Source organism: Carassius carassius, chromosome 10 (assembly GCF_963082965.1).
Source record: "Carassius carassius chromosome 10, fCarCar2.1, whole genome shotgun sequence".
Classification (NCBI taxonomy): Eukaryota; Metazoa; Chordata; class Actinopteri; order Cypriniformes; family Cyprinidae; genus Carassius; species Carassius carassius.
Genome location: NC_081764.1, coordinates 30217160 through 30231539, shown reverse-complemented (window position 1 = coordinate 30231539; position 14380 = coordinate 30217160). Strand labels below are relative to the sequence as shown.

At 38.4% G+C, this 14380-nt stretch overlaps 1 protein-coding gene across 1 annotated transcript; it reads right to left on the bottom strand.

The window, feature by feature from the left end:
• Window positions 1-1395: 1395 nt before the first annotated feature.
• Window positions 1396-10378, bottom strand: plppr2b (phospholipid phosphatase related 2b). The gene is made up of 6 exons (XM_059559538.1): window positions 10363-10378; window positions 10050-10256; window positions 8732-8982; window positions 5933-6109; window positions 2919-3058; window positions 1396-1614 (listed from the first exon to the last, which is right to left on the bottom strand). The coding sequence occupies exons 1-6, from the start codon at window positions 10376-10378 to the stop codon at window positions 1503-1505; spliced, it is 903 nt and encodes a 300-aa protein (XP_059415521.1). The 3' UTR covers window positions 1396-1502.
• Window positions 10379-14380: the final 4002 nt, after the last annotated feature.

Genomic DNA, 14380 nt, shown 5'->3' with positions numbered 1-14380 from the left:
CAATTCCATTATGTCAGCTACTTCTCAGCCTGATGCAGTTTCCTGACATTTATAGGCCCAAAGGTAAAAATAGACAACTGAGATGACATAACATATAACTGCAGGGCCCTGCAGTGTCTGCTGCACAACTCCTAAAAGATTTTTCTCATATATTTTTTCTTTCAAAAACATAAAAAAATATTAAGATAACATGCTTTTTAATGGGTAGTGTATACAGTAGTGTATATATATATTGTTTTAATAAGGTTTTGAATTTGTAAGATCTTTATGCACAATCAATCGACAGGACCAGAGGCCTCAGTAACTTATGTTTATTAGCTTGTGTAATTTTCTCTCACACACCATCAGGGGCGAACTGCAATAAAACAATTCAAGACGTTTCCTTTTAATTAAATGTTTAATTAACAATGAGCTTGTTCTGCAAGAATCATCTATCTTTTTTTTAATATAAAATGTAAGGAGGGCTATACCTGAACAGTCACATTCAAGCACCATGTTACACACAAAGGCTTTATCTCACTTTAGTGGATGTACGATGTAGAAAAATGCTGGTTTAAAAAAAAGCCAATAACATCAATAGACAAAATGTCTGACAACAAGCTTTACAGAATATTTCCACTGGTTCAGTTTCACAATCTCAAAAAAATAAAAAATAAACATAAATCACAACGGAGTCTCTTGAACACATTCAGTATATTCTACAGAATGAAGTTGTTTAGTGAAAACAGTAAAATTGTATGATCTTACAGTGAGACATGGACAGTTGGCAGATGTCTCCCATTAACCTTAGGATGAAACCTGAGGTCATTCCTTATAGTCTCTGGATTTTTGGTTCTGGATTATATTACAGATTGAATAAACCTGCCAATAATTCTAGTAAAATTCCAAGGGAAAACATTCACATTTTATACAGTGCAAGATATAAAACATTTGCTACATTCTGTACATATTTGTTTCCTTTACAATGAAATTCTCTTAAATATATTACACCCTTGAAAACTGTCTCTGTACAGCTATAGCTTTGATTCTCTATAACCCTATTTCTGAACAATGCAATATTTTGCTCTATGGATACTTAACTCAAATACTTAGCCATAAAAATAGAGCTAATAATCTATTTAATATCTTTCATATAAGCTTACTAGTAGTTTGCTACATCCTACCAATCTATATTTCCAAAAAATAGAATTGATTTTCTCCCGTTCACTCTTAAATGTCAGTAGATGTTAATTGAAATCTTACATTTCACAGTTGATATTCAGTTTCTGTATGGCTGTTAGATGAGAAAATCTTTTTTATAATGTACAAAAAGTGTCTGGCATTTAATGATGGAAATACACTGCAAATTTACAAAGAGAAAAAAAACCCCAATAGATCTCTATAGATGTCTCTGTGAGTCAGTAGGGGGCAGCAGAGTACGGGGAGCCCCTAGACCTGAGTGGAGTATGATCTTGTGAGAGAGGGTCTAGGGCGAGCGCAGGTAGAATATTCTGAAGGCATGTCTAGACTGCACTGGAGATGTAGCGACGTGAGTGGATGAGGACATCGGGAGGGGCGGGGGCCAGGTATGGCTGATGGTCATGTGATGCCTGTGTACAAAACCCCTGGAACCTGCTGAGGATAGAAAACAAAGCATTTCTGAAAGAGTGCAGAAGAGAGAGAACAGGGTCAGGGTGACATTTCAAAATTGAGAAATATTTTAAGATTGAGAAATTATTGTGGGTTGGGGCAAAAATGCCACCTAAATGAACCAAAATGCTTCCCAACTTTAAGATAAAAGTGGTAAAAAAAATGCCCGTTTTATGCCACTACATTTACAAAATTTTGTCATATTGCAGCTCTACATATTTTTTAGGCTATTTATATTATGTAACTGTTGTGTAAATACATGTATGTCACCTTTGAGTAACATTAAACAAGCTTTAAATAAACCTAAATGGCATATCAGATGCAGCTTCTGTTCCATCTCTGCAGTATAAATATGGATTTTGTTGATTTTGAGAAAATGTTATTATCTATAACAGGGGTTTTCAACCTTTTAGGACATGCGCCCTCTGTGTTAATCTAATTTTATTCGCCAGTCGATTGAGTACAATGGGTTTTACTGTGTCTGATGTAGACGGTTATTTTTACTGAAACATTAAAAATATAAACAGCAACCCAAATTTAGTGTGACGGCTGAGCTTGTTTTTGAGTCGATTTTCAATATTTCCAATGTTTTTTTTCTCAAACTCCAGAAATCCAATGAAGAGTTCACTTGACTAGCTGGGAGACTAGTCAGATTGCCCCCTCTAGTGGATTTTGCTAGCAAAATCTTTATTCATAGCTGTTTCACTCCAGTGTATGCTTCTGAATCAACAGTTGCTTGTCCCCTTAAAGGGGTCATCAGATTCCCATTTTCCACAAGTTGATATGATTCTTTAGGGTCTTAATGAGAAGTCTGTAACATAGTTTGGTTCAAATTTCTCTGTGTGACCCTGGAAATCAATCCCAAGGGGCAAATGATATCTCTTGAAAAATTTCATCTCCGACACTGGATGCAATATAGTTTAAAATCTGGTTAATAAGGAGCCTATGATATTTGTTGGAACAGCCTTTACATCTGATGCACACCTATGATGCCTTAAAATGCTGTCTAGGTAGACTGGTAACTAGTTGTTGGAACCGAGCTAATAAGAAAAAAACAATGCACCAAACTCCTCTTCAGAGCCAATAATATGAGTATTACCACATTCTGAATATATGATCCCATTATTCACGGCTATTTAAAAACCCCGAGTATGTGGGCAGCCGACCTCTTTCAGTTGTAGCAGGTATATTATTATACAGTACAGTTACTGTAGGTCTTGTTTAAATCTCCTACGCCTTCCTGGTGTTCAATGCACCCACCCGTCACCCTTACCTGAGGGCCACTTAACTTTTCGAGTGGACTCTCTACACAGTGCATGGCCACCATGGGCACGTTGAGCGAGGGCTCCGGGCGTGGAGGGTGCACAGGGGGCGGTAAGGGTGGCAGCTGAGACTGGGTCTGCTTGAAGTTATTGATCACACATGTGACCTGGAGGTGAACCAAGAGCAAGGGTTTATAATGACACCAAAAACGTGCAAAGCATTTACAGTACGACAACGCAATTCTGCATCTTGTGGATTAAGGCTTTATGTCCAGAGCATGTTCAGCCTTGGTATGGTTGTGATTGGACTTGTCTAAGAGGATGAAGGGTGGAATATAAAGCTAGCAGATTAGCTGCAGATTCACTAAACATATGCGTACTAGTATTAGCTGTTAACAGGTATGTGCTCAGAGTAATGACCTGTTTTAACCTCTGACATGGCGTGAGACTTTGGCCGTGTCCCAATTCGCACTCTATCCATCCTAGATAGTATGCAATGATGTGTGCAATCCAGGTGGCAGTCTGGCTGGTTCATTATTTTGGGGTTGTTTCTGTCATTCTTTTTGGACTAGCAATGTTCACAAAACCCTGTTCAACCAAAGTGGATGAGTTTGTGATGGTTTTCTTTGAACTCTTTCAGTTGTAGATACATTTGTTTAGCTGGATGCTAATTCTTGCAACTTTATGATGCAGATTCCAGATATTCAGCGATGTAGTACATGTAATGCAGTGTATTTTTTACACTATTGTTTAAAACATTGGGGTCAGTAAGATTTTTTTGAAGAAAAAAGCTCACCAACACTATATTTATTTGTCATGAAATATTATAACAATTAAAAAAAAAAAAATCATACATTTTAAAATGTAATGTATTCCTGATACAAAGCTGAATTTGAAATCTGCTGTCCTAGAAACATTTATTATTATTATTATTATTGTTATTATTATTCCTTATTATCAGTTATCAATTGTAGAAGATCTGACCCGAATCAGACAAATTAAAGAGTCGATTAGGACTGTGGTTGAAACACGACCCCAATTCCTCAGTAAGGCAACAGGAAGTCATAAAACATTTTGTGCCACAAGTCCCAAGCAAGATAACCAACCAACTCTTTCACAGAACAGCTTTCAACATTAACACCACTAGAACAATTATTGACAATTTCAATTCGGAGAAGAGATTGTCAAATTTGTTGTTCGTAATTGAGATGCAACGCCGGACATCACATGTAAACCCATGAGAGTTATACACAATATCCTTAAACACTTCCCCCACCTAGCAGAACCAGACTGAAATTCCTAAAGGGGGCCTTTTAACCTCTGGTCTCCACAGAACATCCCTATGTCAGATAATGGCACAGAAACTGTCTTTTCTACATATATATGGACCAAAATGAACTCAAAAAGACGTATAAATGAATATCAGTCCATCGCTTCACTCCTTATTCATTTATGTGTAACCCACACATTTGACTATCATGTTTAATTACTTATTGTGTATGTCTTTTAATAACTATTGTATAGCTTAAAGATACATATTCATGTTTAGTATGTACGTGTTCGAATCTGTTAGCTTGAAACAGTCATGACCATCAGTTATTTGTCAAATGTATCATATTCTTGTTATAGGAATCATGTCCAAAATTAGACCCTGCAAGAGCGGGAAAATTCGGACCACATGCTTGATAAGATAACATATGATTTATGATACCCCCGAGCCAGGACAATATCTGATTGGTCAAGACAACATTTGAGGTGTGGCCAACAGGCCAGTTTAAATACTTTGGACACCATAAAATCTTGCTTTTAGTTTTAGCCTTGCTTCTGCTATTAGTCATGCCTGCTTTTAGCTTTTGGTTTGTAGCTTTGCTTCCTAGCTTTAGCTTTTAGCCATGCTTTAAACGTTCTTTGAACGCGGTTCCAGCGTGCTTCGGCCTGCACGCCTGCTGCTACTTAGCCACGATGAGAAGAAACACCACCTAATCTCGCCAAGCTTTACTTCTTTTCTTTTCCGTTTGAGAGTTTTGTGTTCTGAGTTAAGTTTTGTAACGTCGAGTCTCCGACATCTGACCTCGACTGCCCATTCAATTTCAACCAGCCACACAACTCCACATCTTCAGCCAACGCCCAACCACGGGCTTCCCAAGACGTCATTTCAACGACTACTGAACTTCCAGCCAATCAGCGACATCGGGATACCCCTTTCAACGACAACAACGGGAACACAGGCAATGTACCTTCAGACATTTGGTGCTGGTGTATCTAATATAACTTTAACCTCATTGAGGAACTCAATGCGAGGGTTAATTAAGTGATTGATGGTTGTTCATGTCTATGCAATTTAACGTATTGCTGTAAACTTGGGATTCCACATTTCCATTCTCTTAAACTCATTCTTCCCTAACTTTCGATCTTCCTGCAACTTGAGTGAATGTGTGCGTGTGTTTGTGTGTTAGATTAGTTTATATGTCTTAGATTTATCTAATAAAGCCTTATTCATATTGAAAAGAGAGAAGTATCTTGTGTTTTGTGCTTACAAGTTAATGTCTTAAACTGCCGATCTGGTTACTGTGCTAATTGATAGTGTTTTCACTATAGTTTGGATATTAATATCCAGCGCAGATTTGATGTTAAACGGCTCATTCAGTGAATCGCAGGGCGTCTCAGTGATCAGCCGTGAAACAGTGATTCTGTTCAAATTCCCTTTAAAATCTTAAATGATTCCCTTTGAGCTAAATTGACCTGTTTCCCTTCCACAATGTTGAAAACAGATGTGCTGCTAAATATTTGTTGGAGAGACAATAATACATTTCTTCAGGATTCATTGCTGAATAGAAACCTCAAAAGAACATCTCTTATTGAAATCTTTCGTAACACAAATAATATCCTTACTGTCACTTTTGATCAATTTGATGTGCCCTTGCTGGATAAAAATAGTTCATTTCTTCAGCTGTTGAATGGTAGTGTATATACTCAAATGGGCATGCACTGAACTGCCTGGCTTTAGCGTTTGTTGGTCTCCAAGGTTGACAGATTCTTACCAGGAAAGCGGCGATGGCTCCTCCAGTGAGATATCCAGCTAGAACATCAGACCAGTGGTTACGGTACTCAGCTACACGCACGATGCCCACCAGAACAGCCAATGAGAGGAAAGTCAGACAGAGAGTGGGTTTGGTCAGCCTTGTGCCTTTAGTCTTCCATACCAGAGTTATATACATCTGCAGTATACACAAAATACACATTGGTAATTAATTCATGCATCATGCTCTTGTCTAATCATTTTACAACTAATCCTGAAGTTATTTCGCCCATTCTGCCCTTTTATTTTTATTTGTCATATGTTGTTACTTCAAAACACTGCCAGAAGGCCAACAAGCATCTCTTTTCTTCTGTTGCAGATGAAGCCAGAGTCTATTGTGCACTGCTCAATGGTGCTTTTAGCTGTTCTTCTCATTTATTGCCTGGGCGTCCACTTCTGTCTGTGATGGTTAGATCCAGTAGTTTATGAAATAGACTTCATCCCTCAAAAGAACAACATTAATGAGACTAAATGGTTTCTAAAGGAACTTGTTTGTTTTTGGGCCTTTTTTTTTAAATCAAAATTTTGACTTGAAACTTAAAAGTTTATAAAGACTTATATCCAAATGCAGGGGCACGTTTAGAGTTTTGGGAGCCCCCTTGGTAGAAATCACACAATTGTGTGGTGTCTACACACACTACTATACTTCAGCAAGTGTACTGCAGTGTCCATACTTCATTAAACAGCAGAATCATTTTCAAGCGTGCTAATAATAGAAGGATGTTGAGTACTAAATCAACACATTATGATAATATCTTAAGGATTATATAACAAAAACTTTTTAGTAAACTGGAATAACGGCTTTGCTAATCTCTGCCAAAAATGTATATTTCAAACATTCACAATTATGTACAATAATACCTTGTTTCCCTGTATTTTAATTAAATGCTAAATTGGGATTGAATTATGAACTACTTTCAAAAACAAAAATGTCTTAAGAAACAATATTGTGTAGTAGATGCACAAAGACGAACGTAATCAAATATATAATTTAATAATAATCCCAAATGAAAATCCATTCAAAACACAGGGAAACACAAGCAGCATTCACAAATAATATCCGGCATTTAATGAATCGAGGAGAGGGACTCAATATACACAACAAACATAATCAGGGGAAAACAGAACAGGTGAGGAGCTAATTAACTACTGAGGAGACAAATGAAGGAACGAACCGAAAAGCAATAGAACTAAACAGACATGACCAAACTCAATTCAAACAAAGATTTCGTTTTTTTTCGGAAACATACAAATGTCTTAAGTTAATAAATGATATTTGAAACTTTTAAAATGCTATTAATTAAGTTATTTTTAACTGTATTTTTATTGTATTTTTATTCAAGAAACAATATTGTAATTTGGACTTTGCCATCACAGCAAAAAAAAAAACAAAAAAAAAAAAACTTTGAATATCTTAGAATATGAAAGCTATTTTAACATTATTAAGTATATGTAATGATATCAACCTTGATATTCATCCGGAAGAAGGAGGCGGGAACCGGCGGACAATCAAAACCATTTTAATAACAAAATAAACACAAAACAGCGCACCGGCCCCTCACGGACGACTGGTGCGCATAAAATAAAAACCAAAACACAACTAAAAGCCCAGGCCTGGTCCTCTCTCGTCCTTCACTGTCGTCGCTCCAGTTTTATATCCTTCCATCTCCTCCATGGGCCTCGAGACCGGTGGGACGAACAGGTGTAGTTCATCTCCTCGCTCCCATGTCCCTCGGCCCCGCCCCACTCGTCACATACCCCCATCGCCCCTCGCAGGCCGGGGGGTACTCCCGAGACTGCGCTCTACTCCCCCCCCCCCCCTCCCTCCCTCCGGGGGGGCCGCTCACGGGGACCTGCGGGAACCTGGGGGTAGGACAGACGAGGCGAGAGAAAAGGAGATGGAAGGAGGAGCGACAGAGACGAGAGAGGGGAGAGAGGAAGAAGAAAAAAAAAAAAAAAAAAAAAAATTCCGGTTCCCAGACGCACCGCTGCTCGGCCCTCCACCAGCTGGGTGATCTCCTCCGCGGCGCCTGGCGGTGGCACTGGACGGCCCTCGGCGGACGGCACGACACTCCGCCGCCGCCCGGTGGACGGCGACGGCGACGGCTCCTCCGGTTTTGGGCAGCCGGCAGGAGTCCCCCGTTCCCTGCTCCTCCCCGTTCCGGCGGAGGCAGCAGGCTCCGGCCACCTGGCGAACGGCGCCGACTCCTCCGCTCCCTCACGGACGGCAGCCGTCTCTCCACATCGTGGGCGGCCGGTAGCGAGCTCGCCCGTCCCCGGCAACTCGCTCCAGCCCACCGCCTCGAGCGTCCATGGCGGCACACTCCTCGCCAGCTCGATGGCACCGCGGATTCACCACAGCGGCGAGGGATCTTCAGCAGCACGTCCCTCCTTCTCCCGGGTTTCGGCACCACTGTAATGATATCAACCTTGATATTCATCCGGAAGAAGGAGGCGGGAACCGGCGGACAATCAAAACCATTTTAATAACAAAATAAACACAAAACAGCGCACCAGCCCCTCACGGACGACTGGTGCGCATAAAATAAAAACCAAAACACAACTAAAAGCCCAGGCCTGGTCCTCTCTCGTCCTTCACTGTCGTCGCTCCAGTTTTATATCCTTCCATCTCCTCCATGGGCCGCGAGACCGGTGGGACGAACAGGTGTAGTTCATCTCCAATCACTCCCCCGGCCTCGCTCCCATGTCCCTCGGCCCCGCCCCACTCGTCACAGTATAATATTGTCCTGGATGTACTCACCACTGTATAGACAGCTGAGTACATACTCAGCGCCGCGTCCTTGGAGGGGAATGATTTGCGGGCGGAGGTGATGAGGTAAGGGTTCCCGGTGCACGCTCGCCGCTCCGTGATGTACTGCAGCGCTGAATGGCAGCCCAGTGCTGTGAAGTTCGGGCGGCAAGTAGACAAGAAATGAGGTGTCTGGTTTCCTGTCACTACCTGCCCTGCATTGGCAAAGATGGTGGTGGTAAAAAGGCCAAAGGAATACACACCTGAACAAGAGGAAGAAAACATTTCATCAACCACTTGATAATTATAAGAGGATTTTCACATTCTTTTTGTCATTTAAAGTAGCTTGTTCTAAAGTTTGTGGGACAGTACATTTTTTATAAAGAAATTAATAATTGTATTCATCAAGGATGCCTTAAAATGATCATAAGTGTCATTAAAGACATTACAAAAGATTTATATTTCAAAGAAATTATTTTCTTTAAAGCTGTATTTAGCAAAGAATCCTGGAAAAAAAATATCATGGTTTTCACAAAAATATTAAGCGGCAAAAAAATTTCAACATTTACTCCCACTCAGGCCATTCAAAATGTAGATGATTTTGTTTCTTCTTCAGAACAGATTTGGAGAAATTTAGCATTGCAAGAGCTGCTCAATAAACGAAACTCTGCAGTGGATGGGTGCCGTCAGATTGAGAGTCCAAATGACTGATAAAACATCACAATCCGTCAGACTCCAGTCCAATAATTAATATCCTCTGAAGCAAAAATCTGCAAGTTTGTAAGAAACAAATCAATCATTAAGATGTTTTTAATTCAAACCATTTCTTCTGGCTGGAATACGAGTCCCTTATCCATAACATTGCTTTCTCTAGTGAAAAAGTCATCTTGTCTGAATCAGGAGAGAAATCAGCACAAATCAAGCACTGTTTAGAGGCGGAAACAGTCCAAAACATTTCTAAACAAATATGTCAGTGGATTTTGATGTGAGAGGACAACATGGGATGGACTTTTTCACTGAAGGAAGTGTTATAATCGAGAATTTTGGCAAGAAATGATGGCTTAAACTCCCTTAATGATAGATTTGTTTTTGCTTTTGCTTCACAAGGACTAGAAAAAATGTTCTGCAATTACTGGTTGAACTAATCCTTTAAAATAGAAAACATATAAATGAATGGAACCTTTGTAGCTTTTAAACAGTAAAGGTGCTTGCACACAAACACATAGACCCAAAAATTATAATGTAACAGGAAAAGTTTGATGCTTTGTTTCTAAAAGATTAACAATTTACATAAGAATAATAAGAATAAAAAAAAGGAAGCATTGCTTACCAAGGAAGCGGACTATGCGTCTCAGCAGTGGGTTGAAATAGCAGCAGTCAGCCGTAACAATTGTCTTCTCCTGCGTAGCCTCAGGTTTAGTTAAGAAGGATGCGAGCTCCCCCAGCAGAATCTGGAGCAGACAGATGTGGGAATGAGATTTCTCAGGTGCACATAGCTGACAGAGAACAGCGCTTAGGGGGGAACCACAATAATTGCCTTACACTGATTGTCAAATGTACAAGGAAACATTTATCATTGTTAAGACTGCTCGTACTCCAATACCAGAGTTTACAACAAAATCATGAAAATGAGAGAATCTCACTTTCAATCCTATACATAAATGCTAAATGCATCAGCACAGCTGAGATAGGTTATATATGTTCAGTATGCCCTAATGGAATTGCTTTCATAAAACATGAATCCTCACAGACTGGAACACAGCATCACATACTGAAAGTCAATGATAAATAAAAGTGTCCACGATCAAGTTAAAATAACAGCAAAAGGTAAAACATATCAAGTTCTTAAAAATGTACTCATACTACTATAGATTTATGTTGGTGTTAAGACACTCCTTGACACACAACATTTAGCTCTTCAAATAACATTTTCCATTTTGTGGTTACATCATCCGAAGGCACATGACTTTGAGTTGGAGGAGAAACATTTTTGTTCATAATATCTGGACAGTATCACTTTTCTAAAAACAGCAAAATGAGTTGTAATTCATAAATTAAAAACATGCACATCATATATTTATCATCATATATTCATATATGCATTTTCAGCAATTACATTCAATAAGAAACCAATGGTATCAATACCAAAAAAAAAAAAAAAAGAAGAAAAAAGAAACCCCAGAGCAGAAGACTGTAATTTTCACCTTACTGCTGCTGGACGAGCAGAAAATGCAGTACTTTGACTGCTTTCATAAAGTAATCAATTGTTATGGAGTTCAGTGTCTGAGTTGGTTGCGACTGTGAAAAGTTTGTGTGCTTCTCAAACAGCAGAGGTTTAGAACTGAATATCACAAAGACACCTTTTTAAGAGTTATACTTAACCAAGTCTATTAAACTATTTAACCTCCACAGACATAAAGATCCCGGTGAATGTGTGGTAAAAGCAGTGCTTGTTATTATGCATCATTGCCTGTGCCAAAAGAGCTCATCCTCTGTCTAATGCCTTATTTTTCTGAGTTCACAAATGCCACTCTAACCCTCTTACTAAGGGAAATGGAAATTATTCAGGCACATAAAAGCCTGAATTTCTCAGTAACCTTCAAATGTTTAGTGATGCTTCATAAATTATATTTTGTGGGGTATATTGTGGCATTCTGATGGCTCTTGTCTTGTGGTATAACAAAAAAAAAAGTGGAAAACTCTTGACATATCTGAAGTGCTCTGAAGCTGCAATGTTGAAGCAGCAGTGATACTGTCAGCCATGATGCTTTCAAATCCTTAACACATCACAATTACAACACACCTGCTCTGAAGAGTTTCAGAACTCTGGAAAAACTGACACACACACACAGATGGAATAAAACATTTGGAATTCATTGAATGCCTGTGTCAACCATTAAAGGAGCTCAAAGCACTCTTTAGTCAGGTAGAGTTCACTTGCATGGATACATTAGGGCTGTACTGTTTTGGTCAGGTTTGTGCAAAATAAAAACCAAAGCATCAGAGCAAATTACACAATTGCGGAAATGCAACCTTGTTAATTATTCATACTACAAATGCATGTTGGGAACACCTGTTCCTGAACAGCCTTTAGATATTATTTTATTTACATTTATGCAAAACATACAAATAAAATAAAAAGTGCCATGTTGCTAGCACCATGCACTACTGTTTGAGTTACAGGAACGCTACTTAATGTACTTAAATTATACTGTTAAAAAGCACTTAAATTTGTGTGATGTTTTTGAATCTATACTTGATAAGTTACTATAAATCTACAGTAACAAACAATCCTAAATCATATCAATTTACTTTCATATTTGTGAGAACTGTCCTTTTAATTAATTTTTTGAATTGATATGCCACAAATATTCAAACAGTGACATTTCCAGTGAGCATTTCGTTGTAGTTTTGGCATAGATACTGAGAAGGAAATGGATAAAGCAGCAAGACAGGGTCAGTGTTCAGCACCAGCAGCAAAACCCCAAGGCAACATCATCCTCACTGAACAGAAATGGAGCCGTCATTGTCATGTCATATTCACCTGTAAATTAAGATCCAAAGTTGAACTCGTCCTCTAGAAGTAGTTAGAGATGACAAAAACATGGTCTTAAGAGTGGATTCATGGAAGCTGTTGAAGTGAAGTGCTTACATGTTTAATTGATGAAACAGCTCTGCTGATGATGAAGACTTTGAGGGAAAGACAGATGGAGGGAGGGATGGGGACAAGGAGTTCAAAGCAAGATCAATCTCCTGAAATAAAAGGGGAAAGAGATATGATGGCTGAAGTGAATGGTATGAATGTCTGTTTCCCGAGGAAATCATATAGTGTGTAAACAATGTAGACACAGACGTTTCGTGGCAGCCGGGAGTCTGTCAAATCAAAAGCTTCTAGTAGAAAAATAGAGCACCAAAAAATGTAGGCACTTAGTGATGTCAAAAACCCTCTGCGGTCTATAGTGGGTGTCAAAATAAACCACATGAACACCACAGATTGCCTTGAGGTGTTGAGAAAACAAATACAATCGAAGAGAAACACAGCAAATTTTGTAATGATTTTAAAAGAACTCTCTTATGCTCATTGAGGCTGCATGTATTTGATCAAAAATACAGTAGAAACAGTAAAACTGTGAAATATTATTACAGTTTAAAATAACAGTTAAACCTTACTTACCCCTAGGTTTTTGAATGGACAGTTTCCACATAAATATTAAGCAAAAAAAAAATGTTTCAAAATGTTTCTTGAACACCAATTCGAAATATTACAATTATTTCTGAAGGATCATGTGACACAAATTAATGTAGAAAACAGTTTACTGTAAATTTACTGTAGTTTTGATCAAATTAATGCAGCTTTGGTAAGTGTAAGGGAAAGATTTTAATATCTTACTTATTTTAAACTTTTGACTTGTAGAGTACATTTACATTTTATATCTAAATATCTAAATATATATATATATACTGATGTGTTAACTGCAGTTCTGAATATTATGATCTAAACGTGCGTATTGTGTGAAGTCTTAAGATTGATCAAAGATGGGATGACATTTTTATGTCAGATGGGATGCCAGCAGTACTTGAACCACCAACTGTTATTTTACCTAGAAAGTTGGCAAAAGGATCTAAATCTATAATGATTGTGCAGCAGGCAGCTAGAAGATTTGTGCACAAGGGCAAAATTTACATAAATTATAGCACTTGACAAAGGTCAAATTAAGTGAGAAGAAACATTGTGAAAATACAACTTACAGAAATTAAATTTCTAAAAGAGGATACTCGAGCCAAAAAACAGCAGGTAGTTTGCTCTATAATATTTACTGAGGTTGTGAGAGGAACACACAGATTTGTTTTGCTTAAGTCTTAAAATATGTATGCCAAATTTACATGACCTTTTCTGGGAAAATTAGTCTTTTTTTTTTTTTAACACAAAAAATGTCAGTGACCTTACTGAAAGACCAGGGGCCACGATGATAACAATGTCTTAAGAACTAGTCTGCAAGTGGTGTATCATAATAATCCACAAGTAATCCACATGACCCCCATCCATCAGTTAATGTCTTGTGATGTGAAAAAGGTGCATGTTAATAAGAAACAAATCCATCATTAACACATTTTAACTTTAGACTGTTGCTTCTAGACAAAATCCACAATCAATAACAACACGTCCTCCTGTGAAAAAGACCACCCCCTATATAGTCCTCTCACATTAAAATAATGATTTGTTTAGAACTGGTTTGGACTGTTTTTGCTCGCAAATGGTGCTTGATCAGTGCATATTTTGCTCTTGTGTCAGACAAGAGAACTCTCTCACTGATGAAAGCAATTTTATGGATAAAGGATTTAAATTTTGGCAAGAAGCGACAGCTTAAATTGATGGACTGGAGTCGTGTGGATTACTCAGGTTTTTATCAGCTGTTTGGACTCATTCTGACGGCACCCATTCACTGCAGAGGATCCATTGGTGAGCAAGTTATGAAATGGTAAATTTCTCTCAATCTGTACAGATGAAGAAACAAACTCATTTACATCCTGGATGGCCTGGGAGTGAGTACATTCTCAGCAAATGTTCTTTTCTGGGTGAACTATTCCTTTAAAAAGATTATTACAATAATAATTATAATAAATCGTAAACTCGTCTAAGAACTTTATGAAACCGTCCAC

What these genes read in the sequence shown, in the direction of transcription:
- plppr2b (XM_059559538.1), bottom strand. An exon ending in GAGCCATCGCCGCTTTCCTG is followed by an intron (nt 3,059 to 5,932) that starts GTAAGAATCTGT and finishes GTTCACCTCCAG; the next exon opens with GTCACATGTGTGATCAATAA. An exon ending in GTAGAGAGTCCACTCGAAAA is followed by an intron (nt 1,615 to 2,918) that starts GTTAAGTGGCCC and finishes TTCTATCCTCAG; the next exon opens with CAGGTTCCAGGGGTTTTGTA.